The 27,967-nt window shown below is 31.1% G+C and overlaps 1 protein-coding gene across 1 annotated transcript; it reads left to right on the forward strand.

Annotated features, from left to right (window-relative positions):
• The first annotated feature begins 9 nt into the window (after positions 1-9).
• LOC116766755 (A disintegrin and metalloproteinase with thrombospondin motifs 1-like) lies at positions 10-27,967 on the forward strand. Its single transcript, XM_032656843.2, has 17 exons — positions 10-654; positions 721-827; positions 913-1,081; positions 1,942-2,107; positions 9,023-9,163; positions 9,283-9,402; positions 12,821-12,953; positions 15,464-15,633; positions 15,957-16,099; positions 16,894-17,012; positions 17,268-17,376; positions 17,496-17,872; positions 18,839-18,933; positions 22,169-22,294; positions 24,057-24,161; positions 26,560-26,692; positions 27,031-27,967. Exons 1-17 carry the CDS (start codon positions 48-50, stop codon positions 27,298-27,300), a joined length of 3,090 nt encoding a protein of 1,029 aa, XP_032512734.2. The 5' UTR covers positions 10-47; the 3' UTR covers positions 27,301-27,967.

The raw sequence follows: 27,967 nt of genomic DNA on the forward strand, positions 1-27,967 counted from the left end.
GGGAGTCGTTTACCTTCCGTGCGGCAAGACGGCCGCCATGTGCGTAGATGCGTGAGCGCAGTGTGGCATGTGCCAGCCAGAGAGGCGAAGCCCGCGGCGGCGCGCGGACGATGACGCGCTGGCTGGGGGCTACGACGCTTCTCCTTACTATAGCGACCCTGCACGCTTGGCGACCACCGCCGCATCCCATCCTACTACCGAATTCTTCCCATATCAGGCTACCGAGACACGCAAGAAGTATACATCATCTGCATATCCTTGGCTGGCATCTGGAATTGCAGGAGAATCGCGCGATTCGATCGCCGTATTACAACCAGTGCCAGTTTTATAAGGGACGTATTTTGTATGAAGAAGAATCAACAGTTACGGTGACAGAATGTGAGGGCCAGCTGTATGGATTGCTGCAGGTTCGCGGCGAGGACTTTGTGTTGCAGCCGAATAGACCGGACGGGAGTCATGTTCTACGACGTCGTGATGTACTGGTGTCCGAACAGCCAGCGATGTACAATCTCACAGGGGACACAGTGACTGACCTTGACATCGACTTCGAGGAAGATGGACCTAAAACTTCCACCCATGTTCATCCTCGACAAAACTATCAGTCGGACATCGATTATTTTAGAAGCATGCTCCCAGTTACAAGACCAGTGTCAGGTGTGTAAGTGCGGTGAAGAAATTACTAAGCAGTAATGTATTATAAAAAAAAAATATTATTTGCAGGTGGTAAAGGCCTCTGGCTGGAGCTAGCCATAGTTGCCGACCACACAATGGTTAAATTCCATGGACGTGAACGAGTGAAACACTATATCTTAGCTATAATGAATATTGTAAGTACATGTGATACGATGCTTGTATTGCAATTAATTACAAGTGCTCGTTCGTAACTTAAACAATTTATGTAATACTTTAAAGGTCAGTGCCATCTTTAACGACCACTCCCTTGATTCAAACATGACGCTCGTTATAAACAAACTGTTTCTGTATGAGGAGAAAGATTCAGTGATCAAATATGGAAACGTTAAGAAATCACTTGAGGCAGTCAACAAATGGAACTATCGACACCTCATGAAGCTACCAGCTGGTGAGAAAACATTCTTTATTCAATATTGTAAAATAACTCAATTTCTTATACGTCGCTTTCTCATCTAAATAATTTTCATTCATTGTTTTTAAAGGCATTACATTATGTATTGTAAATAAAAATGTTCCCATCACATACCTAAATGTTTTGGCGACTTTAAACAAGATTCAGTTTAATGTAAATGATTCAACGTCCATCGGATATTACAAAAAGCATAAAATTGATGTGATTTATTTACTACACGCCAACCATCGAAGTCGTTTGCAAGCCATAATGCGATTATAATTAAAGATCATTGCACTTAAATGTATCAAATTGTTTCGAATATGTATATATACTTTTGTATTCCAATCGAATATAAGGAAAAAAATAACCATATTTGTTTGTATGAATAGATAAATAAACCAGGAAATTTAAAAAGAATGCATTTGACATTGCTTTGCAGTTATTTAAATAGATACGATGCAATGAATCAATGAAAATTAATAAGAACGGTATGAGATACATAAAACATTACACGAATTGCATAGAATTGTAACTCTTATCACGTCATGTGTTTCCGATACTCCTTATCAGTACCGAATATCTGAATACAACGGGCTACTACTATTTTGTAATACATATATGTTTAAAATACCGTTTTTATGCTAAATAATTTTGACTACACCTACAACGTTTTTGTTTCGAGCGTGTTTTATTAAATTTTTGTTATTCGCAAGTCGACTTCTAGCGTCCTTACTTAATGGAATGAAAATAAAATATTTTATTATCATAATTGTAGAATATTAATTTTAGTGAGGAGCTATTATTCATAAAAATATTATATGCATATAAAAATTTATGATTTCTTACGTACTTAGATAGCACGGGTTGGGATGCAACAGTATGGCTAACACGTGCGCAGTTAGGGGGACCTTCGGGATTCGCCCCCGTTGGTGGAGTTTGCACCAGGACTAGATCTGCTGCTATTGACAGAGACGAGGGGCTCACTAGTGCTTTCGTCATCGCTCACGAGCTGGGACATCTGTAAGTGTTTTAATAATTTACATTATATTTGGTTCCCGAAGCTTGTCAGCGAACCCGGATGTTAGCGGTAAAAAATATCGCTGTAAATTTTGGCCTGTGTCATTAACACATATGTAAGTTGCGAGGAAATAAAAATGATAGGCACGTATAGGCATTCTCACATAAAATATAATTTAAAATATTAGTAGAAAATCAAATGTCTTTCTCTTTTTCTTCTATGACATTATTCCTCGATATCAGTGAATTCGTAAGTACTTATTTGTTATTTTGTTTACAAGTATGGAATTCATTTTCATTACATTTATTATCCTAAATGTAAAATCGAGTGCGTTTTCTAAATATGTTTCGTTAACTGTTACACAATTTATTTATAGCTGTGTTCCCCTCACCTCAACATCTCAACACGTGGAATAATAAATAGGGATCCCTTGCCGCCTCACTAAGGACGGTTGATATTTACAATTTATAAAAATACCAACCTTATAGAACAGAATACCCCAATGTATAAATGAAACTATATTACCGTATTGACCTCTCGTATATTGGATTACATTTTTTTTTCATCCCGTTGGGATAACTTGTACTATTCGTAATTAAATTACGATATGTAATCAACATTAATTGATCTTTATTTACCTAAATCTTCTTTTCTAATTAAGTTATATTAAAAAAATATAAACCGACGAATATATTTGATATACTATATTTATTGTGTCATACAATCTTCGTCGTGTTGTAAATTTTATCGAATACACATTGAACATTTATGAATTTAATATTTACGCGCAGTTCAGCACATTTGTTGACCTTTATTGATGTCATCATAGCAGGTATGTATGTAAAGTGTCTATAAGGTAAACGAATTTCATTTACAATAATGACACGGTGATATAACATTATTTTGCATATTTATTTTTTTGCTTGTAGTTTTAATGTCATCAAATATAAATAAAATAGAGCTTTACTTTAACATTAAATTATCATATCGAGTGAAAATAATAAGTTTCAAGCCTGACGGTTTGTTCTTTTACCGAGTCAGGAGCGTTAAAGTAGGTCACGAAGGTAATCCAAGAACTTTTGCTGTCTAAAAATACACTTGACGAGCTCTGCGACCCCACATGTCAATATGACTGATTGCTCAAAGTAAAGTCTTTCAAAGTATCCTAGAATGTGAACGGATCATATCATTAGAATTTGAGATTAAATATAAAGTCAAACCTGCTATAAAGTAAGTGAGAAATTTAGATATTGAAAAATATAAATATGACTTCTCCTGAATTTTATAAACTTTGTTAACGAATTCGCTTGATTTAGTAAAGATGGTTATTTCTTCTAATATTTCTTTCATATTTTTAAAAGAAATTAATTATAGTTGTATCAAATTATGGTTTATTCCTTAAACTTAAAGAATTTGAAACACATCTAATTCATTTCAGCGTCTGCTATCCTTTTATTGCTATTGAAAATCTTCTGTCTTTTTACCCGAATTAGATTGAATAACTACTTCCTTTTAACTAGTTTTAAGATCACTTGTTTATTATTTTAATTTAGCAAGACAATGTAATAAACAGCTATCTTGAATGAACATTTACATTGTAAATGGTTTGCGTTCAAAGTGATGTATACAACAAAGACTCCTTTGGTAGCCATTTAATTAGCACTCGATTTGCTCAAACAACCACGCCATGTCTGCTCCAATAAAAATATATCTTTTGTTGTGATCTTATGAAAGCTTCTTCTATAATATTTTTTTCTGGATCTCAATTTAAATTTCATATTTTCTACCGTTAATCACAAAACTGACCAATATTATATATAATACATACGTTTTCTATTTGAAAGAGTGTCTTTAAAAGGAAACTATAATAGCATACACAATTTTCCTAGAATTTCAACATTTTTTGCTAACTCATCATTGACTCGAGTGTTTTATAAACAAGTCTTGATTACAGATCACAATTCAATAATGTCAGTAAACTCGACTTTTTGGACACGTGTAACGTATTAATTTTTTTTATTGCTTAGAAATTGTACAAAAAAAAAATTCAAGAAGATTTTTTTGGTCACGTTGTATGAATTTATTTGATTGATCGTTATATGTATGATTTATGATAATATTTATGTACAACAAAAATAAAAAAAAGATGAACTATTATTTTACATCACAATAATTGTGTACAAGAAAAATCAATAACCAGCAGTCGCTATGTGTATTATTATTAAAACTTAATGAAATATATGACATCAACTTCAAAATATTAATACTTAAACTTTGACGTCATCCACAATAAAACTGACATTGGGATAAAGATAACATTCCGTCACTTTAACATTATGTACTATATATATATGGATTTGTGGGACCGTTTATGAGCTGTTTTATTTCGAATAGCATCACTTGTATGACATTTATATGCTGCAATAGATTTTTAACAGCCGTGACCCGTTTCACTTGTGAGAAGATGCAGATCTCTTCAATTTCGATACGATTGATTGAATTGAACACGCAACGAAAGGCTACTTAGCAAACACAATTTCAATAAGCTAATTTTCGGTTTCGGAAGCTTTGATGTTCGGTGTTCAGCAGTCGGGTTAAGATGTGATAGATTATATCTACATAAATAATGACGTCAGATGTTTTAAATTATCGTATATTTTTAACATATAAACTAAACTCCAGGTAATGATAACGTTATCAACTACAACAAAGCGGAGGTTCGTCGACAGAATGTATTTTAACACAGCTGTAGTCGTTAATTTCACGAGTAATATCGCGGTTGAAGATTTTTTAATTGACCGTAAAAACTCCTATCGGCTGTAAAATGTACGTTAAAACTATTAAATTTGGAACGATGTCTCGTATTTCATACATTGTCTGCTTTGCTTTGATTTTTAATTCGGGCTTTTCGTAGCGTATTATTAAATTTAAGCATTCGGTCTGCTTTGAAGTTGTACGAAATTATAAGAGGTTCATCGTAAAGGAACTAATCGGTTCTGGGACGCAAATCCGCCTTTGGACGCCTTAGAAAAGACGCCTTATCTTTAATGTGACTTTCGGCTTAATTTCGACGTTAGTTGACCATTGAAGCCTTTAAAGGGATTGTATTTTTTTATTACTTTTGCATTACTCAAATTGTTCTTGAAAGAGCTGTAGATATTATTTAAAATTATTATAATAATATATTTCTAAGTTATATTATATTATAAAGACTATAATTATTTTGTTATTTCTTTCGTTTAAATATAACGATAATAGTGCAAGTTGTATTGCAATAAATTAATGTTTTTTACGATTATAATTTTTTCTAATTTTAATTAATTTTTTTTTAACAGATGTATATCCTAAATTGTCTGTGATATTAGTCCTTAATTTAGTACAATTCGCACAAATTCCATGCAGACCTTATACAGGTTTATGGCGACCTTATGACTAATGATATACTTAAAAGGCTGCGCTAGAAACTGTCCACTTAAAATGGTATATCGCTGTATGTAATGAGTAATAATTAAAAGCTTATCTCCATAACCTTATTAAAGAACAAACTTTTTATAAGACACTGATAACGACTGTTTTATAAGGTGACTATTGTTTATGTGGCGTGACTTAAAATTGTGGTACTTTATCAAATTTATATGCGACATAAGTAGCTAAAGAGATTTTTAAATGCTGATAAAGTTATGTTTAAGTAAATGTGTATTATAAATAAATAAACGTCATTATTATAAATAAAGTTATGTTAAGTCTATAAGAATAGAAAAAAAATGTTTCAATCAGCGAATGAAATGGAATGAATAGATATAAAAATGATTTTCTGAAACTATGTTCAAGTTCGTTAAAATGGATCGATAAACTTTGTCTGATAGGCATCTGGAATATGATTACAGTATTAGGTTATAGTCATTTATAATGACGTGAGTTCATTATGTTTTAATTTGAAAACATATACAAATAAAAACTTAATTAAATAAAAGCAATTATCGAGATTATATCGGATTTAAATAAGCTTTAAAATCATATTTTACACACATAGATACTCAGTTTAATGTAGTACTAATTTAAAATTGACAATGTTCCGCTTATAAAGATATCCCAATTACTCAAACTACTAACTTTTGACCTTATATGTGTGGTATAGAGTCTATTTTTCAATGATGGAAATAGGGAACATTCATCTAACATTGTTCACACGAGTAATTAACTTCATTGCATTGTGTTAATTAGACGATTCGGCGAAAACTTCGATTAAAAAATATTTTCATTTTAATTTCAAACGAACCAATTTTTTATGTTTCTATTACCTATTAATAAGATAAAAATTATGAATTTAACAAAGAAAATTATTGACATTTTTGTTAATTTTAAACAAAAATCTTAATATGTAACGTTTACAAAACATGACGAATAATAAAAATAAATCCCCTTGTAAACTCTTTACTCATTAAACAAATATACGGGAAGTTTGTTCCAAGGCGATATAAATCTCTTGTAAAACAAATATTCTTTGTAGTTCCACTATATTATTCCGTAACAGAACTGAAACCACGATCTATCACGTAAAGGTTTTATTCCGTCGTAAAGCGATATATTTCGAAACAGTGATCAGAGACTTCTGCTTTCACATATTATGTAATAAATTAAATCATATATATGACAATTTTCATTTCCCCGTATTATCTTTTGTTTTATACGTAATGCATTATCGACATGATATATTAGTTGCTATAATAAATATAAGGTACAGATAATTCAACAAATGGGACTCGGTATTCATCTGGGATCTCACAAATATAAATTACTTCTAATTTGTCTAAACTATCTTGTCACACGCTTCTTGGGAGTTGTGGTCTCTTCGTTAATATATAAACGTTATTAGAGGAAGAGTTGAACCTTTTGCCGGTTATTTTATTGTATTATAGTTTAAGCCCAAACAATATTATAAATATAGGGTGGGTATAAATATAAATAGCAAACAAAAAAAACTCCGAATTTTATTGGAGTAATTCAGATTTAAATAATTTTAGGCATACAATTCGATTTAACCTTCACAGTGAAAGAGGAGTAGGTGAGTGGGGAATAAAAATACTCTAATCTAATATACAATCTAATAAAGAAACAAATGCATTAAAGAATGTATTGGAAATTTACACCATGGAAATGGTAACCGTTTCTACGTGTAAATGATAATATATTTTTTTTTCAATCAATCTATGTGTGTCAATTTACGTGCGTGTGTGTAAATAATAGGAATTCACCATCGTAACGTATTAGTTAGTACACTATAATATATGAAAATAGAGAAGCTTGAACACAAAGGAAACATTATTCTATATTTATTCTAGCTGTTAGGAAGAAAGGATCTCATTACGTAGTCCGCTCAGCATAAAAGTTTGAGATTGTGTACAATAAAAATAATTTCCAGAACTAGGATAAACATATTAAGACTAGTGACGAGTTTATTTAAATCGTTTTATATAAAGCTTGTTTAAAATACAAGTATTACATTTATAAAGATCATATTCAATTAGTAAAAATTCTTCGAGGTCGTTTATTTATAAAATTTTAATATAAGGTTACTTTAATTTTAATTAAAATAATTTTAGTAGAATCATCCACGAATTTAACAATAGATATCACAGCATTCCGCGCTTCCAACCCTTGCAATAGGGGCAAAGGCTTTTCATTGCTGAGATTTAGCCCTTTCAATAGATACTTATAAGATATTCTATCTTATCAAATATATTCATATCAAACGTTCAACTGAAATACTAATATATATTATTAATATAATTAATAATTATTTCTTTGAACCAATCAAAACAATTATGTAACATGAAATATATGAATGTTAATTTAATAAACTTTTAAACTTAATAAACTTAATTATCACAAATGAAAGGAAAACTTTCGAAGTAAAAATAAATATTAATTACGTACTTAAAAACATAAACGTTGTATTAATTAAGAAATAAAAATCATTAATGACGATGATTCATTTCAAAAGAGACAATGCTTCACAGACATGTTCATATCAAATGATTAAATGTACTGAAGCCGAAGGCCAATCGCCAGCGCCTGACGCGAATTGATAAATATCACACAAAAGATACCGCCTCGCTAAATTAAAACGTACACTAAAAAAAAATTAATACTTATTCAGAAGCTGAGGTGTTTTGATCCGATAGAACCACAGTGACAAAAATAGAATTGGAATATGTTATCATATCTTTATATTATTGTTATCAGGTAAACTATCGCTATTGTAAATATAAAACAAGTAGGTACAATGTGTTATGAACTACTGATGCTGCTTTTTATATAGTCAACTCATTTTGCCTAATATATTAACATGATTAGGTGAACAAAAATCAATTATACTTTCAACAGGTATAACATATGTATATATAGAATTTGCATTAGTTGCTTTAATACGTATGCGATTAATTAAAATATTTTTATATTATGTTTAAGCTAACAATAAAACAAAGAAAACTAATAATTTTGTATGTTCTATTTTTAAACTGTTGAATCTTATTCATATCATCTGTAGACTTTGTTTTTATGTTTTTGCTTGAATGGTGCTGTAATTCATGCAAAAATGTATTGCGAGCGTATTTTCTAATAGTGAAGACACATTACCCGATGTTCTAGCACTTCCATATTAAGCGTTAATAGAATATAAACTACTATTATTAAGTCTTCGAACGGATATTCTGGGTAGTACTATGTACGTTTATAATCATGCTTTTAGCAGGATCAATTGTTTCAATTACTGCAAATTTTTTTATATAGAAGCATCCAAATAGAAAGGGTTATAGAATATTCTGGATCGGTTTGTGACGTCAATTTTCCAAGATGACATCTTTTAAAGTTCCATGATTAAAGTCTTTGTGAATAAATTTTATTAATGTGTCCAGATTGGGTTTGACACACGATAGCGATGAACAGTGCGAGTCCGAAGGGAACCGAGGTTCAGTGATGGCACCAACAGTGTTGGCGACGCTGCATAATTACGCATGGTCTTCGTGTTCACGAGAACAGTTCCACGAGAAGTCTAAGTATGATTTAATTCAATAGCTTATCTATAAATGATGTCTAGTGTTAAAGTAGTCTTTGCAATTCTGGTGATAATTTAATATGGAGTATAGTATTTATGTACTACTCATTCCTTGCTTAGGAAGTGGTGGTGCCTTCATGAGCGAAGTCAGGATGATGGTGTTGAATTAGGTGGTGCCAAAGAACTTTATAATTATGTTTTTACCATGGATGAACAGTGCCGTACCGAGTTTGGGGAAGGGTAAGTTTTATTTGTAATGTTTTTTTTTCTTGCTACATAATATCGGCCAGACATCGAATTAGTGTATTTTTAATTGAATATCAAAAATGATAGAAAAACCGAGTTGAAAGTGCAATTAACTCGTATGTAATGACTATTTAGTACATGTTAAATAGTTTAGCGAAATGTGCACATATCAACAAAGGGAGAGCAGCTACGATAACTATTTGAAAGTTCATGGCACGTGTACTGGCTGCCTTTTTAACAGATTGTATACACGCGGACAGACATATCACAGTTGAACCAACTTTTATGAAAAGAACTCCATTTTAATCCTTTTTAATTTGAAGCGGTGCATTTTGTAGTGAAAATATCGTTTGGATTTAAAAATATGACGTAACAGAATTAAAATACACTTTATTTTTATAAATGAAGTACTTTGTTGTCACTTTTAGAGGAAGTTGACTGAATGTTTCTGTTTTATTTTATAAATGTAGGTATGTAGGAATATTTCTTTGTGTTATAAGCGGACATAAGTATGTTTAAATGCATATTCAAAAGTTATTTATTTTTAAAACCTTTTTACCATTACAAAGAAAATACTTAATTTTCACATATAAAATATAAAAAAAATTACAAATTGGCTTTATTGGCAAAGCGGCTGGGGACGGATGTATCGGAATTTTCAGTTATCAAATCTGCTTCTGTCAATAAATTTTTCATTCTACATTATATATGTAGATTGCATTTCGGTAAACATAAAAGCAATTCATAAAAGTTTAAATGAAACTAATATATTTCGGATGTACTAAGTGGATTTTATTATTTTAAAACTACATTATCCCGACTTTTCGGTTACTTTTCAGCAACCGTGATCACGGGCAGACGAGATGTGAATGTCTGTCAGGCGGTCCTTGTTATTTATCATCTACCGCCATCGATTTTTTAATTTTCTGGCTTACCGCTCTGGATGCCGTCAGCATGCGCTTACGGTGTCGCGAGCTCCTGCGGCGTGGTCACGGACATGGGATTTTATATTTTTATGGAGGGGGTCCCAAATGTTGGATAGATTCCAGCCATCTTCTCTATTGAAATTCGGATGTTTTTTAATTTCAATAGCCTCGCGGATTAACCGCGGTATGTACCTGTCTTCGCGAGCGAGGATTTGTGGTTTATCAAACCAAATGTAGTGGCCTGGTTTGGCCATAGTGTGTTCACACACTGCTGACTTCGACGCGCTCCTATTTTTGATGTCTGAGATGTGTTCCTTCACCCTTGTACCAATGCTTCTCGTTGTTTGTCCAATGTATGATAAGCCACAATCATAATCGAGTTTGTAAACACCCGCTTGTAGCAGAGAATTGGTACTTTTGATAGGTCTCAAGAATTGGCTCACTTTCTTATGTGGTTTGTCTTGGTCGAAACCTTTTTCAAGATGTTGCCTATTCTGTCAGTAACTCCCTTCACATATGGTAATATAGCAGGTTGTCGCTCAACTGTAGGTGGCTACAAGTGGTTCTTTCGATGCTGGCGAGGCACGGGCAGGTTGTTGGTGGTGAGAGCATGTTTTACATGCTGCAGCTCGGCCTCTAGGTGGTCAGCATCACAAAGGTGTTGGGCTCTCTGTAACAAAGATTTGCCAACGGTAGATAACTGGATAGGATGGTGGTGTGAGTTTCTATTGAGGTACCTATCCATATGTGTGGGTTTCCTATAAACAGTATGTCCCAAAGTATTGTTCGGGTTCCTAATGACTATGTCCATGACCACACCGCAGGACCTCGCGACACCGTAAGCTCATTCTACCGACATCCGGAGCGGTACGCCAGAAAATTAAGAGATCGATGGCGGTAGATGATAAATAACAAGGACCGACTGACAGACATTCACATATCGTCTGCCCGTGATCACGGTTGCTGAAAAGTAACCGAAACGTCGAGTTTGTGTAGTTTTAAAATAATAAAATCCGCGTAGTATATCCAAAATATATTAGTTTTACTTAAATGAATACTCGCGAAAGTCTTAGATCTCATTATAATTCATAAAAGTTTTGAATTAACTTGTTACATCAATGTTATTATTATTTTCTGTTGCATAAAACAATTTTATAAAAACAAATTCGTAACCAAGCACCCGAATAATTTTGTATTAATTTGTGTTTCTAGATTTTCTACCTTCATAAGTTTGAAAAGAATTGTATTAATTTGAGGTTGATTATTAATTAACATCTAAAAGTCGCATGTTCAGGATAAATGAAAATTTATTTTTGATTTTTAATTTACGCCTGCTATTTTATCTGATTGGTCGCTGAAAGTAATTGCTTTTCGTTATGGACAGGAAACCTAATATTAAAAAAACGCTATGTAAGCTATTTTGGATATGTTATCAATAAATAAACATAATTTATCAATAATATGGAAGTGAAACTGATTAATTTTAAATGTTTACTTATCTTTAAATTCATATTTTTTTTTAAATATAAATTTGAATTGATTAAAAATATATTTTTTTGATTCTGAATTGTAACTTTGCTCTTAATATCCAAATATCTAATCGTAAAATGCTCGTTTCAATTATGCAATTTAATAACTATGTCGGTTTTTAGGGAAACAAATAGCTATCGATGTGTATAAATATGATAATAGCTCATTTAAACGAAATTGTTGCCAGTTATCGCGAGCACGTAATAATATATATTTATTAGCTTAAGGTCGCATTGTTACTTTACTATGAGTGATTTAATGCAAATAAAACTAACTTTTATGGACATGTAGCACTAACGATTACTAATAGATTATTTTAATTAAATCCGAATATTAAATATTGGTAAATTTAATGAATTTCAAGGATTTCGTAAAAACCCCACATGTAGCAATTACAGAATAGAGTTTTTAAGAATCTTAAGACAATATCTGTTGACTGTTGATCATAGAAAAACTACGATTTTATGTCAGTTTTTATTAACCCCCGACGCAATAAACCCGGCGCGAAAACGACGGGGTGTTTTAAGTTTGACGTGTCTGTGTGTGTATGTGTCTGTCTGAGGCAACGTAGCTGTCAAACGGATGATACGATTTTAATTTTTTTGTATCGGGGGTTTTATTAAATTTTAAATTTATATTTTAAAAAGATTAAAAATATACTCCATTATATACTCTTCTCTGATATAGGATGTTAAATAAGTATAAACAAAAAACATTATGCGTTTTAAACTTGAAGATTAAAGGTAAAAAAATACAAAAAAAATCGATAACACCATAAAACCCCCGGATCATCTCAAAACTTCGATAATAATAGTTAAAAATCTTTTTGAAAAATATTTCTGTTACTACATCGCTTTTATAAGCAACAATTTTGAAATATGAATATTCAATATTCAATAACGGATGAAAATGTCTAAAATTTGTTAATATCAAATAATTTTATACATCTGATGCAGATTCTCAGTATGTAAGTCGGTGAAAGTACGGTCAGCGTGTGCCAAGCTGTGGTGCGCTCATCGGGCTATGCCTCATGTGTGCCGTTCAAAACGAGCGCCGCCATTAGAAGGGACGCCTTGCGGAACAAATCAAGTAAGTAGTTTTATAATTAAACAAAATCAAAACTATAAAAACAATTACAATTTGTTAAATTGTGGGCAAAAAGAGGGGTGTTATAAGCGTGCATGGGTGTGTGAGTTTTCCTGCGACATCGTAGCTCTCAAACGGATCTACCGATTACAATGCTATTATCTTAATTTGAAAGTCTTCCTTTTGGTGTTTTTAGCTTTGTCTAGTTAATATACATCTAGCAGTGTAAGAACTTTAGCTATCTTTCAAAATTATTCAAGCCTTTTATCCTACAATTACTGGATTAAGAGCCAGTGATATCATTAATTGACCGATGACTGAAAACTGAAATGTGGAATTCTCGTGAATCGCATATTAAATTGATACTACTATACCAACGAAATAATCTATAGCTCTCACAAAATAAAAAGCTCATGTGAAGCAGTCGTTGAATACTTTCATTGTATGAAAGATAATTTTAAAATTACATATATTCTTGTTTCCATACTATTAATGAAGATTATGCAGAAGGCTATCATGTACGAAGTATAAAAAATCCATTGGTTTTAGTCGTACCAGACTGGAATCCTTACTTAAATGAGCACAGACTTTAGTTTACCTCTTTCACTACTACCAAATTCATGGAATTGAATTTGTGCATTTTTCGTTAGTTTAATACATAAATAGCTTGACATACGTATTTAAGGGTATTGAAATTTAAAACTTGTTAAGGTAAATAAGCTTTTTATACGTTCAGGAGACTTACGTCTTGAAAATTATTATTATGCTTTTCCATTCGCTTTTTACGATAAAATATCACCTACGTTACAGCTCTTTCTAAGCTCGTATACGAGTATGTAATATGTGGTTGTTATTCAATATTCGACTGTGCAGGTTCCTAAAAAGAACGACAATATATTAGCAATTTATGTCATTTAGATGTTGTAAGTTTATAGGCTTCCTTATACATTAATTATTGATAAACATAAACCACATCTAGTTATGTTTAAATTAACATTTACTATACAACCTTTATAATTTAGAACTCAATAGATTCTTTGAGCCGTTAGTAATAAACTTGACACTATAAAAGCAAAGCTCAAATTTTAATACACTCACGCAATGCGAAACGGTCAATGAAGTCGTAAAAATTTTATTTTCAATGAACGAAAATAAAATTTGTAATAGATTTTCGTTCATTTTCTTTGTTTGAACGAATTTTAGTTAGTCTGTCTTCAATCGTCACTGAAAATTCAATTTAAAACACGCCAATTTCTTCAAAAACTCTTTATACGATTTCTTGAACCAAATTAACCACGTTTCAATTTCTTTGAATAATGTAATAAAGTCCCTTTCCAAGCTTCTTTGTTGATTTGTGGTTCGAGGAGAAAAATGAAATATCTTTGAAACTTTACGTAGTACTAAGCATATTTCAAACTTTAAAAATGCATCCTTAAATAAATAAAGCAGTTACACTTGCGACTTTGTGTTTAAAAAGTAAATGGGTACTCAGCACACGATAGAATCAAGATCTACTAAATATATGACAATTGTATTGTTAAAATGAATAAAATAGTTTGTATTAAAAATATTTTAATTACTACACGATATTCAATTGTTTCTGATTTATTTCATATTACATGTGTATGTATACGGTGCAATCTCTTATACACTCCTGTTGATGCATTTAAATGAAATTATAAGTAACTAATTATTCGGGCCACGCTATCTCTGCACCTTAACATGCTCTAAATGTGATCTAAAGTGTTCTCATTATACTAACTAATCATAATAGTTACTTTAAACCTAAAACTATTTGTTAAGGTCATTTAAATATATATAATTTCGTATTATATTTATTCGTATCGAAATATCTGTAGTATTTGCTATGTTCATATTATAATTTCAATTATATAAACCAATATATATTACCATGAATCGATCTCAACGTTGTTTCCGTGAAATTTTCAATAAACAATTACATATATGATTCGCTATTGATTGTTTATTCGATTAAGATTATTATACGCGTAAAAAATATACTAGTTTTAAAATGTTCTTCACTTATAATCCATTGTATCTAGAAGAAACTAGGTAAGCAGAATTTAGATTCACAGGTCTAGACTTAGAGAAGGCATATTGAAAATACAAATAGTATTCAAAACGATGATATCATAATTATAAAAATAAAAATGTCCTGCTGTAGTATAAACAAAGAATAATTCAAATGAGCTTAACATTGTTGTTTTTGGCACCATCTTAATAATGTTTGAAGGTTACATACCGTTCTGATTATCTTGCTAATTATATGAATTTATTCCCTTTGTTAGGCGTATTTCCTGGATGGAGGCCAAAGGTGCCTTAGATCTATTCTTATCTCATTATGTTTGACTTACATTTAAATCCTTCGCATATATATATAATTATGTTAAATTTTTCTTTGTACGTCGTCCTTGTCTTTACGTAACAAAGATCAACATTTTTGAGAAAACAAATATGTCTTTTCGGATGTTAAAAATGTGTTCTTATTTAAGTGGTGTGTGGATCGTGTCTGTGAGCCGATGCCAGGTCATGCTGTTGAGAATAAGAATAAGGAAGTAGAATCCAAAACACCGCAGTGGGGGGAATGGAGCCCGTGGAGCGATTGTAACACCGAGTGTGGATACGGCCTTCGATCACGGACACGGAGATGCAAATATAAAGGGTAAGGATAGGTTTATAAAAGGGGTAAAGTAAGTTTAAGGGATTCTTTATATATAAACAATGTTATATAGACATATACATATATCTATTTATGTCTATATAACATTGCCAACTCGTTGTCCTTTGTTCTGTCCTTTTCAGTTACACCAAAATGAAACCAATGTCATAGAAATAATATATACAATGTGTATGCAATCGAGTTCAGGATAGAAAATAACCTCTGATATTATTTTATAAAACCATATTTCGACTTTACATACATTGGGTATGGGATGATGCTCATTTAAATCTCCATAGTAAAATAACATAAATTTTTTACAACAGGGTTACTTCGACTTTATGCGAAGGTGCGGGGTCTCAAGTATCTACGTGCTGGACCGGAGCACCCTGTGCTAGTACCAGGGATGCGAGAGCTGACGCTTGTTCCAGACAGGCAACAAATTTCATACCTCATCTACACGTTGATGGTAATAATGCTAATCAAAATATAATCCACTATGGTCTTTAATCCATTTCAAACATGAGATTACCTCGCTAGTTATTTAAAATAATTCTCGTCAAGTAAAATAAAGGCAATAGTATGCAAGGTTAAATTTAAGTCGTTCAAGATGCGACAAGTTCCAATAATAAATGGATACCAAATTAACCACTACGTAATGCAGTAATTTATAATGTTAAACACGTGCTGTACATTGTGTGGTTAATTATACATAGCCTCAGATTAATTCAGTCATCACATGCCTTACACGCCCAGTTGCTAATACAATCTAAATGCGATTTAGTTTAATGTAATTGATTGGTTTGTGGCTAGTATTAACCTATTTTAGACGAATATAACATGTTCATTTACATTTGCATACAACTATAATCCCATTGCTATATGGTATATAATAATCCTATTCTATTTTTAAAATTGCTCTATTTGTTTTTCCATTTTTTGGGTACTTGCTTTATTAAAATCACCGATGACGGTAATTGAGCTCTGGTTTCTGACGAATAAGAAATGTTATAAATTAATGTAGATAAAAAACTGATTGCACTTACACTGTATGAATTTATTTTGTGTTTGTTTTGTTGTTTACAGTAGTTTATAGAAGAATTTTCAAAAATGAACCTCATTTATATGTGAATTAAGATATCGTCATTTATTAAAGAGACTACTATTAATTAATTAACGTTTCCTTTTTTCGTATTTTTAAAGAAAGTTTTTAAAATATGTTGGTTTAAGATATTATGTGTGTTAAATTTATTACATCATTAGAATCTAATCACTGTGAGACGTGGTGTGTGGATTTCGCGGGTGGAAATCTTTCCAACTTTGGACCTCTACCCGATGGGGCTCCCTGTAGTTATGAGAGGCCTTACGATCTTTGCTATCAGGTAATCAGTATACATATACTGTGTTAAATACTTTTAAGAAGTAATAATATTCATTAATTTTTTTCTTTATCCATTCAACAAAATATGTATATTGATGCGTGTTTTTTATTAATAAGAATGGACATATGTGTGTGTGTGTGTGTGTGTGTGTTTATCATATCATCATTTCAATGTTAACTTAGATTATTTATTATTACTTAGGTTATATATGTTACAATCTGTATTGTTCCTAAAAAGTTAACTATTTTATATCAGGGCACATGCGTCAAGGGACAGTGCAATGCAACGGATCCGGTGTGCAACTGGTGTCCTGATGGTTATTGCAACAATAACACTCACATATACACAAGACAATTGGGCAAAGGTAATATTATTCATTCATATTATTGCTATTCCTATTAAAATATTCTTAAATACTAACAATAACAATAAATCACGTAACGCAAGTCCTTAATTGTATATTTTCTTCCTTCTTTTATAAAGGTTGGACACGTTTGACAGTAATACCTCACGAAGCTGCACAGCTCTCAGTTCACATAGCTACCCCCGTACCATTAAACATCGCGATACGTGAGCGACGCCGTGACCGTCCAATACTACAGCTGACAAAACATTCTAGAACCATCGAGATAGATCATAAACAAGACGACAATCACAAACAGGGGCAGGATTATTTAAAGTACTACGTGCCACAGAACTTGCAGATCATAGACGTGGATAGCAATGTTTTAGACATAAAGGAACGCTTCGGGCTCGAAGGAGAAGTGGCAGCCGCTGGTAGTCTCTTGAGATGGACTCAGACTGAATCAGACGTAATGATAACATCCACTTCAAGATTACAAACTGATTTAATGATAATGGTAATTATTTATTATATAGCAAAATATAGATATTTTATGTATTATTTTGTCCTCAAAGGTTTTCATTAAATGATTTTTGTACATTTGTGGCATTGTATAAAAACAAGTTATGTTCTTAAAATTATATGACCCTAGATACAAATATTAATCGTATTAATATTTGAAGTTATACATTTTATCTTGACACTACATTCTCTATTCAAGTTCTGTATTATTTCGAGAAACTCTTGGGAAATAACGAAATGAAGGCGTAAGAAGTATCAAAGATACGAGTAATAAAACGGATTCCAAGTATGTGACGAGTAACGCGAAACGAAGTGATATGTCTTATGGTTATAGTCCTGGGGAAGATTAATTATAACCAGATGTTTTAGCTACACTAAATTTAATTAGAATTTAGTTTTATGAAACTAGCCTATACTTTGAAATTAGTTTCTATTTGTCATCGGATATTAAATTCATGACATGTGTAGTTAATTATGATTATATATGACTCTGTATGAAGTGATTCACATCTACTTATAATTAACAAAATTTTACTTTGTCTGAAGTTATTAAAACAGTATATTTTTAATAGACAATAACAGAATTTGTACATTCTACATCAAACCGAAATAATATGAAGTGTTTAATTGTAACTTAAATTGGACATTGAACAGTTGATACAGATTTATTGTTGCCCTGTAGCGGTCGTGGATCAAATAATCTTATATTATCTTGAATAACGATTTCAGATATAGCTTCTTCAATAATCACAGTTTTAAAATATTATACTATTTATATGAAATAAATTATTATTTCATAATTACGTCCAAAATATATCAAAAAATACAATAATTTGAAAAAATGCATTCTATATACTAAAATATTTTGTTCAAAAATAGATCATTTGGAAAGCATTGCTTAAAATATGTAAGAAGCTGAACAATTTAATTGATTTTTTTGAGTTCGACGTCCTATTTGCAGGCTGTTCCGACCACATCTACTGAAGACACAATCGCTGTGGAAGTATCTGTCAACTACAGTACGCCTGCTGGTCGTACCAGACCTTTGGAGTACAGGTAACTTGTAAATGCTATTCATTCTTTCTGTTTTTGTTTTATAGATTACGTAAAAATATTTATTATAACAGTGAAACAATGTGACAGAGTAATTCATACAAGCTCAGATGAGTTTTTTTTAATAACAATAGTCTCAATTAATATAAAAAGAAATTAAGAATTAAGAATTAAAGTATTTTTGGTTTAAATTGATGTGGAGAAAAAATAAACAGCGTAGATTTTTCACGATTATCCCTTACAATTTATTTAAAAACTAACACGTGTCAGAAAAGTGAATCGACCTTTTCAACACATTCGCATAATCACATTCTCTGTCATGTCTCTGCATAAGCAGAGATAGATTCTTTCTAATTAAATGATGCTGTTAAGTAAGACACCCACTTAAATTTGGCGATGTTGTTAATCGATTATTTCCAAGTAATCAGCTCGCGAGTCATACTTGATGATTTAGCGGCCTACTTCAGTGTTTATTCATTTGGAAGGAATTACTTACGGCTATTGATTTTATTTCTATTCAATTGACTGTAAGGCCCTCGCTAAGGTTTCTCACTGTCCCAAACAATATTCGTCTTTGAATTCATCTGCTGACAACTAGCTTGATAGATATGTTTCCGTCGTCATATTCATTGTGAATTGAAAGGAATGATCCTAAGCATTATTGTAATCTTAATAATAATGTATATCTATCTATTGCAACTTGTGGTATTAATCATGTAAACTAAATAAAGTCATACTAAAACCGGTTTACTTTTAAAGTAATAATAATTTGTCTGTTGAAACACTCCTCATGGTTGTATTATAATACTCAGTAGCGGCAGGATCGTGTTATTAAAGTCGCAGGTGACTCCGGACGCGTAAGAACATTCAAGGAGAGTTATGAGGACCTGAAACATTTTATAATTAATTAATGCACGTGCACTAATGAAATACTAACCATATTATAAAGCAATACTTTTATTCATAAAAATATGTATTTGATAAGATTCATGTTATGAATAAAGGTGGGTCTTTTATTGTTATCATATATATTTCTCCTCAACCTTAACAAAAAATATTGACACATGTAAATTTTTGCCGAAGCCTCTTATTTGATTAGCAAATATCTTTTAAACTGTATTCTTTAATGTTTTTAAGTATTCCATACCGTTTCTCGGTATTTCTTTTTTTAACCTATAAAATAATATATTTATCCAGATTTATGTGGTATGGGTGATAGTATTATTTTTTATACATTTATTATATATTCATAAATGTATATATATATTTAAAAGCAACACTGCTGTCTAATAATGCTTACTATTTTTTTTACATTGATTTTTGTTAGAGATAAAAAATTGTCTTTCTTTTATTTAACTTCAACTGTAGGGCTTAAAGACTTCAAATCACCACATACCATATTTGAACAAATTATAAACATAGTTTTAAATTTTGTGTCACCTTATATATATATATATATATATATATATATATAATAGGCATATAGAAACACTTTTTATTAGAACTAATATTAACTTTTTGTTTTCAATGAAAAATCAAAGACGGGAGCCTTGAAACCCTCTTAAAACTTTAAAAGGCAAAATTGAAAGAAAATAAGATTTAAGCCTCCTTCCTCTAAAACTGTCATTGTTAAGTTTCCAACGAAACTGTTTCTCTTCCATTAAATTGAAAAATACGAATGTTTATATTGATATACATTCAGCATAGTAATTTAATGACCTAATTTATATATTTCCCTTATAACTTTAAAGATATTTTATTTATAGTAGAGGCATTGTACTATTATAAAAAAAAAAAAAAAACAAAAAAATAATCAAAAACAATGACTAGCATTTGATAAATAATTATTAAATAGATTACAAATTACTAAACTATTAAATTTAAAAATAAAATACACTTTATCCTAAGTGTTAAACATAAAAAAGGTTCTTAATAATTTGAATGTACTGTCAAATATCTACTAGTAATACAATAATCTTAGTAAGTATATCACTGTAGATGTTAGTTAATAGAGTCTATAGATTAGCTATCACTTCGCTGTAATACATGTTGTTATCTAGCAAGAGCCTAACATACCCCTACTACCGTACAGTGAATATCTCTGACGCTCTCAGTCTCATTTGAATAGCAAACTGGATAGATCACTGTGGCTAATTGTACTTAGATTATAATTGATTACAAAATCACATAAGACTGTTCGTAAAATACTCGCTTTGAATTGTTTTGTGATTAGAAGGTCGTCAAAAATACTTCGATGTATTTATTAGTTAAATTAAGAAATACTGAAGCTTATCTGGTCTTATTATTTTTTATTTTATTATTGTTATCTTGTCAAGGTATTTATCATTTATAAAGTTTATAATACTTAAAACAGATTAAGTCCTTGCGGATTATTCAAATGTATTTACACTTCGATCAAAGCCTTTATCCAGTTATTGGCAGAACCATCTCTGTATCATTGAATGTAAAATGTTTAAATTTAATTAAATGCTTTACTGTATAATGTTCCAACAAGATAAACTTGTTTAAGTTATTTTTTTTTTAATGAAAATAATGAACGGACGAAATATATTTCTTCAGTCCTGGTTCATCTCATTAAACGATATCTAAGAATTTCGTCAGTACACATTTAAAATAAGACTATATTCTTCAATTTATTTTATTTTACATTTCCCGGCGCTTCGATAACTTTGCAGCAACCGTGATCATAGACAAACGAGGTGAAATATCTCAGACAACGAAAAATGGAATAATAAATCCGCTTAGTATATCCGAAAAACATAGTTTCGATTCAATTCAATAAAGTTTTCTTTTTTCAAAATGTAAGATCATTATAATTTTGTTTAAAAGTATTAAACAAAATTTACATATGTAAGTTACGGAGTAAATAATAAAAAAAATAGATACATTTTTCCTACAAAATCTTTTGATTTACAAAAAAATATTTTTTTAGATTTTAAATATTACATGTCCATATTTCTTTTTTATGGCTGACACATAATTAATAATATACCGAAATAATTTTCTTTTCTTATGAAAACCCATTATGTTTGACAACATTAATTATAACATATCATTTATCTGACAGCATGACAATTATTATCATTGCCATTTATTTGGGATTTCATAATTTTAATACCTTAATATAATATAGTTTAACAAACAACACTGTTCTTATTCTGACTGTATTTTTATAACAATATTTAGAATGCTTTCCATTTTCAAATCTTTGTTCTAGGTGGTCGAGCGAACGTGGTCCGTGTTCTGTATCTTGTGGTGGTGGATTGCGCGCAGTACGACCACGTTGTCAACGAGGCGGTCAGTCATGCGGCCCGGTGAGATATGAAACGTGCAACTCAAACAGGTAAACAGAAATTAAGTAATTTAATTAGTCTTTTACATTGGCTGAAATAAAAAGACTATAGCTTATTTGTAACTTTTTAATTTGACGTTTATTTCTAAAGCCTAAGGAAAAACACTTTATTATCTGTAACTTTTTAATTTGACATTTATGTGTATCGGCTGAAGGAAGAGACTTTATTATCTGTAACTTTTTAATTTGACGTTTCAATTTAGGGGCCGGAGGCCAGTTTTTTTTTTATCTGTAACTATAAGTTATCTAAACATGTAGTTATAGTTGACTGCTACTACTGTAACTCCATTTATCATATGACAAGCATCTCACAGAATATTATGGTAAAATAATGAGTTAGGAGAACCATAACCACTAAGTCATAACAGCATAATGTATTGCGTCTCCGAAAAAGCTGAAACGCATTCTTAACTTTATTACAAACAGTGAGTAATAGAGATAGCCATATATATGGATATTATTGGACGCACATTTCCTACACGATACAAAAATAAAGGAAGTGATGAATTTCAATCAACGGATAAAGTTACCCGCTTAAGTCGATTATTGTTCTAAAAGCGCTAGAACTTCTTACAATAAGTGTTACTTTACTTACTTACGTTACCTTTATATAAATTAAGTCATTGATTTGTTGATTATATAAACAAAACTACACTGTAGCTTAATCAACAAACACAAGTTTTGCACGCTCAAAAGTCGTTATAACTCATGTCATGAAAAAAGTAACAGATTGTAATAAATTATATAAAAGAGTTAAAAAAAAGTTCCGACATTTTCAATTTTATAACATGTGAAAAACGAATACATTAAGTATATTGAATGAATATTGAATGAGAACGTCTACGAAGCGTTTATCGATTATAGTCCACAACGATTACACTCAACAATACATTATAACTTCAACTGTAATTCACCGTAGATTGTATTGAAAACTTCAATTATTTACTTATTGAATCAGTAAACATGTTTTTGATTTGATTAGATGTAAGTAATAAGTAAAAATATATTTAGGTACTATAGTAAGTATATACATATATATATATATATGTATATATGTAAAAGTAGACATTAAAACTATATACACACGTTAGTATCGATTTTTACGAAAAAATTATAAAGGAAATCAGAAAAATTCAGCTCCCATTAAAGTAATGTAGCTTTTTTACTGGATCTGAAGTTTTTCTCATGTTGGGTTTGATTATTCCATATAAAAAAAAACTCCGATTTGAATATACATACTATTATATTGAAAATTTAAAAAAGCAAACCAAACTTAAATCTATGGTTTTGAATATGTTATAGATAACCTTTCTGAATATTGAAGTTTATAATTTCTCGCTCGTTATATAGTAATTATAATGATAAAAATCTTCACTACTTAAAAAACGCTTAAAAATTAACAGTGACTAGTAGCGATTGTAATCGCAGGGGTACCCTTAAATCGCTTTTTATAACTTAATAGAACAAAGCACAATTTAAATTTTTTCATGTTAAGGATAACATGAAAAAAAAAAAAACAAATTTCCATATACATACATCATATTTTAGATTATTCTGAAAACTGATTTAGTTTTTTGAATCTTGAATTAAACATTCCTTGAATCATTGAGTGAATCGATAATTTATCGATGTTGTTATAAATAATTAATGATTAGTATTCATGCAAGAAAACTCTTTACCTATTTATCTTTCTTTTATGTTATGAAAATTCATAGACATTATGACTATAATATATTAAATTTTATATCGCTAGTTGTGACAACGTTTGGGCTCCGGCTGAGTGGGAAGAATGCAGCTCTACTTGCGGTCAAGATGGCTACCAAGAGCGTCAGCTGTTTTGTATTCCTTCTAATATAAGGTATAAATAAACTTTTTAATTTCAATACAAGCTTCTTTGTTAAATAAATATTATATTTTAAAAAACAAAGAGAAATGATATTTTATATAAAAGTCGTCTGTATATTATACAACTTCGCTTTATGTCCAAATTTAAAGTAATAGTTTAGAATAGAATAATGTCGAACTAACAATACGTTTTGGTGAAATCTCTCACGTAATGTGGTATTTAGTTTTGCTGGCTTTCATGCCAGCAGATATAAACCGTCGACATGATTCATGTGAATTCGGAGCATGTACAATGGAATCTACATAAGCGTATGTGACTTTATAGACCATAATATAACTGATTTGCTGCAAATGTTTTTATAAATTTATAATTACGTCATCATGGTTTTATACGATCTCAACAAAGTAGATAGCCTACAGAACGTTAAAAACAGTAACGTTTAAAAAGCTTGGATCTACGATAATTACCTAACTTCAAGTTTAAATTGGTTTATGATTTTAATAAAACCCTTGTATCAAAGTTAGATGCAGGCGTCATAAAAATGTTGAAGTTGTGTTTCGGGCTCGCGCTAATGACTGATTCATCGGCTTTATTAAGGGATCGCAACAGTCTTGGGATGAGTCTAAAAAGGCCATCGCAGCTCTATAAACACCTGAGAGTTTCCAAGATATATATCCTGGGGAAATCCCATGATGACATCGTTACAACGCACCCAAAAGACGAAGATACTCCAGAGCTAGAGTCAAGGCTTCAATTGTACAAGCAGTTTATGATAGGAGCACAAAATAACAGAGTAGGGTGAGGATCAAGTAAGAAAGTCCAAGATATGGATATCTAGAAGTCTTTTATTTGGCAAGACGAGAATGAAGACGAGAATAATAAATATAAGATACATGCAATGAGTTTAGAAATGCAGAACGTATGGTTAGACATAGGAGATTTTTGTATCCCATTAGCACTAAAATGGCGCACCTTAATCCATGATTGGTCGCCAGCTTTGCTAACTGCTAAGCATTTGTTAGTGGGATGTAAGGTACTCCTGGATAGCGGTCAATACTCGTACTCGCGTCGTCACGATAGGGTTCTGGAAATTATACGTGAAGCGGTTAGTCTTTCCGTAGCCAGAGCGCAAAGGGAAATAACCACAAACGAGCGATCAGTAGGTTTTGTGAGAGAGGGCACTAGAGCTATAAAATCAAATTTCAAGCCTTGCTCCATCCTTAAAACGGCTTCGGATTGGACTATAATGATGGATATGTATAAAAAACAATACAAAATCCCCGAGGATATTTGTGCGTCGGCCTCCAGACCAGACATATTTATGTATTCGCAAATTTAAAAGCGCGTTGTGATGATAGAGCTTACGGTTCCTTGGGAAACCAACATCCCCAAAGACCATACCATCAAGGTCAACAAATATTACGAGCTCACTAACGAATTCACTCGAAATTGGTTCGTCGTGGATTTATACGCGGTAGAAATAGGAGCGAGAGGTATAAGGGCTAAATCCCTCTACAACCTACTAAAAGACTTGGGCCTGTCCAGAACTCACATCAATTCATTCTTGGAAAGTACTTCGAAGGCAGCTCTAGTAGGTTCAATTCAAATTTGGTTAGGTAGAGAGAGGAGCTTAGAGGGTGGAGGTGAGTGTTTAACGCGCGTTAGAGAAACCCTTTAAACCTAAACCTAGGTCGTAATTCCCAGGATCTGTTAAAGCTGCTCTCCCTGCAACGCGATCATCCCGGCACACGCACGATGAATCCACGGAATGCTGAAAAGTTTCGTTTATATTTAAAAAGCCTTTATTTTTATTCATCTTCTTTTATTCTATATGCGTTTTTGTAGACAATTTCTCTCTCACTCACTTTATGTCATCATTCTTGAATTAAAATGGATTCCTTCGTATACATTTTTAATACCTCATAGTTTATGTAAGGATAAATTTAGATTTGTATGAAGTATTATCTTCTATTATTTAAATTTAAGTTATGAAACCAGAAATATTTGTACTTATTACAAATGTGGCCAAGTGTATTTTTACTCTTTTCATTTATGATATACTGTAAAGAATGTAAGTCTGACACACAACATAGGGTCTTTATACCGAAATGAAAGACGATTGTCGAGGAAATATATAATACTGCAACCATGAGCGCCAGCAATGTTATTGTATTCTTCTAGTATTATCAAACTCTAAAAGATATTTTTAACGATAAAAAAATAAAAATAAATAAAAAATTATAACCTATAATTAATTATTGATTATTTTTATCTGGAGTAATTACAACAATCTAAAATTTTACGAGCAATTTGATATAAAAATTAAATAAAGATCTCCAAACTTGTTAACAATCTGATATAAAAATCCACAAATATTACCACAGTTTCTTTAGAGTTTTCTTTCTTTCAGTGTAACAACAAAACATGAACTCATCAAACACAGTGTATCTCCCGCTCTCTGCCCAGCGTCAAAACCAGCCAAGACACAACCCTGCAATAGGATATCCTGTCCTGTTTATTGGCAAGAAATGCCTTGGACACCGGTATGATAAAACTCATAATTATTTACTGATGATGTGTGATTATTGATCTTTTATTATATGAAAATTAATGTTTTTTTATGATCACATCTTTTAAGCCATAGACAATCGACAAAATTTTTATGAAATATTATTGTCAAGACCAAAGAATAATGTTTTGTTAAATTAATTACGTTTATGTAATATTAGACTGTGAGTCATTATATTACTAAATAACGTTCAACAATACAATTGTAGCAAGATTTTTTTATTCTAACAAAACAAAATTTTGATTAGTACTCGTTTTTTTTATGCCTGAAATTCTTTAAATCAGCAACTCCTCTTCATCCACCATTTCTTAGTGTTCCACAACTTGTGGCCGCGGAGTTTCCCATCGGCCTCTTTCCTGCCCCGCTTCAGACCCTGCTCTCTGTGGACCGAAGCCCCGAGAGCGACGTCGACGCTGTCGTCTCAGAAAGTGCCCCAAACCGCCCGCCCCCTGCCCAGAAACTGACGCAACCCAATACTGCGAGCTTTTCACCAGTGATCAGCTGGAACGAAACTGTGTAGTACCGCCCTTTAGAAAATACTGTTGCAACGCTTGTCAGTACATCAGGAAAAGGGGAGAGTAGCGATTTATGATTCATTTAAATATAAGTTTGTCTGTATTGTAGTGAAATATCCATTTAACTAACACTAATAACGAATCGTTGTGTTCGTGACTTAAAATTTTACGTTTACACTGAATATTATATGAAGCTATTATGAGTATGATATTATTTTTGACACAACACAAAATCCATCTGCAAATATTACTTGAAAATTATAAAGTACTTATAAAATTATATGTAAAGTAATCGAATCCCATAGTTCAAAGACTTTATCTTGCAAGATTTCAATATTTTCATGGAGGTATTACCAAATTCTATGAGAATATCAAGATGTATTGTAACAATTAAACATAAAGCTGATTTCAACCAAAATGCTTCTTTTTTAACTTACAATAGATTATCACAGGAATCGTTCACTTATATGTTCTCTACAAGAAAAAAATAAAAGTCAAATGTATTATTTTATAATCAAATATAGGAAATGTGTGCTTATTTCTAAGTGTTTTATCAACCAGTATTCATTAATTTACTGTTGTACCTATATTTTATCCATAGTTTAATTAAATAAAAGTAACGTATTTAAGTAATATTAAAATATTTTCTATTTAAATAGAAACGAAGTGCCATAATATAATGTACACACTTCAATTTAAAATAAATGTTTTTACAATAAACGTCATACATTTTA

The sequence above is a fragment of the Danaus plexippus genome, chromosome 10, assembly GCF_018135715.1.
Source record: "Danaus plexippus chromosome 10, MEX_DaPlex, whole genome shotgun sequence".
Taxonomy (NCBI): domain Eukaryota; kingdom Metazoa; phylum Arthropoda; class Insecta; order Lepidoptera; family Nymphalidae; genus Danaus; species Danaus plexippus.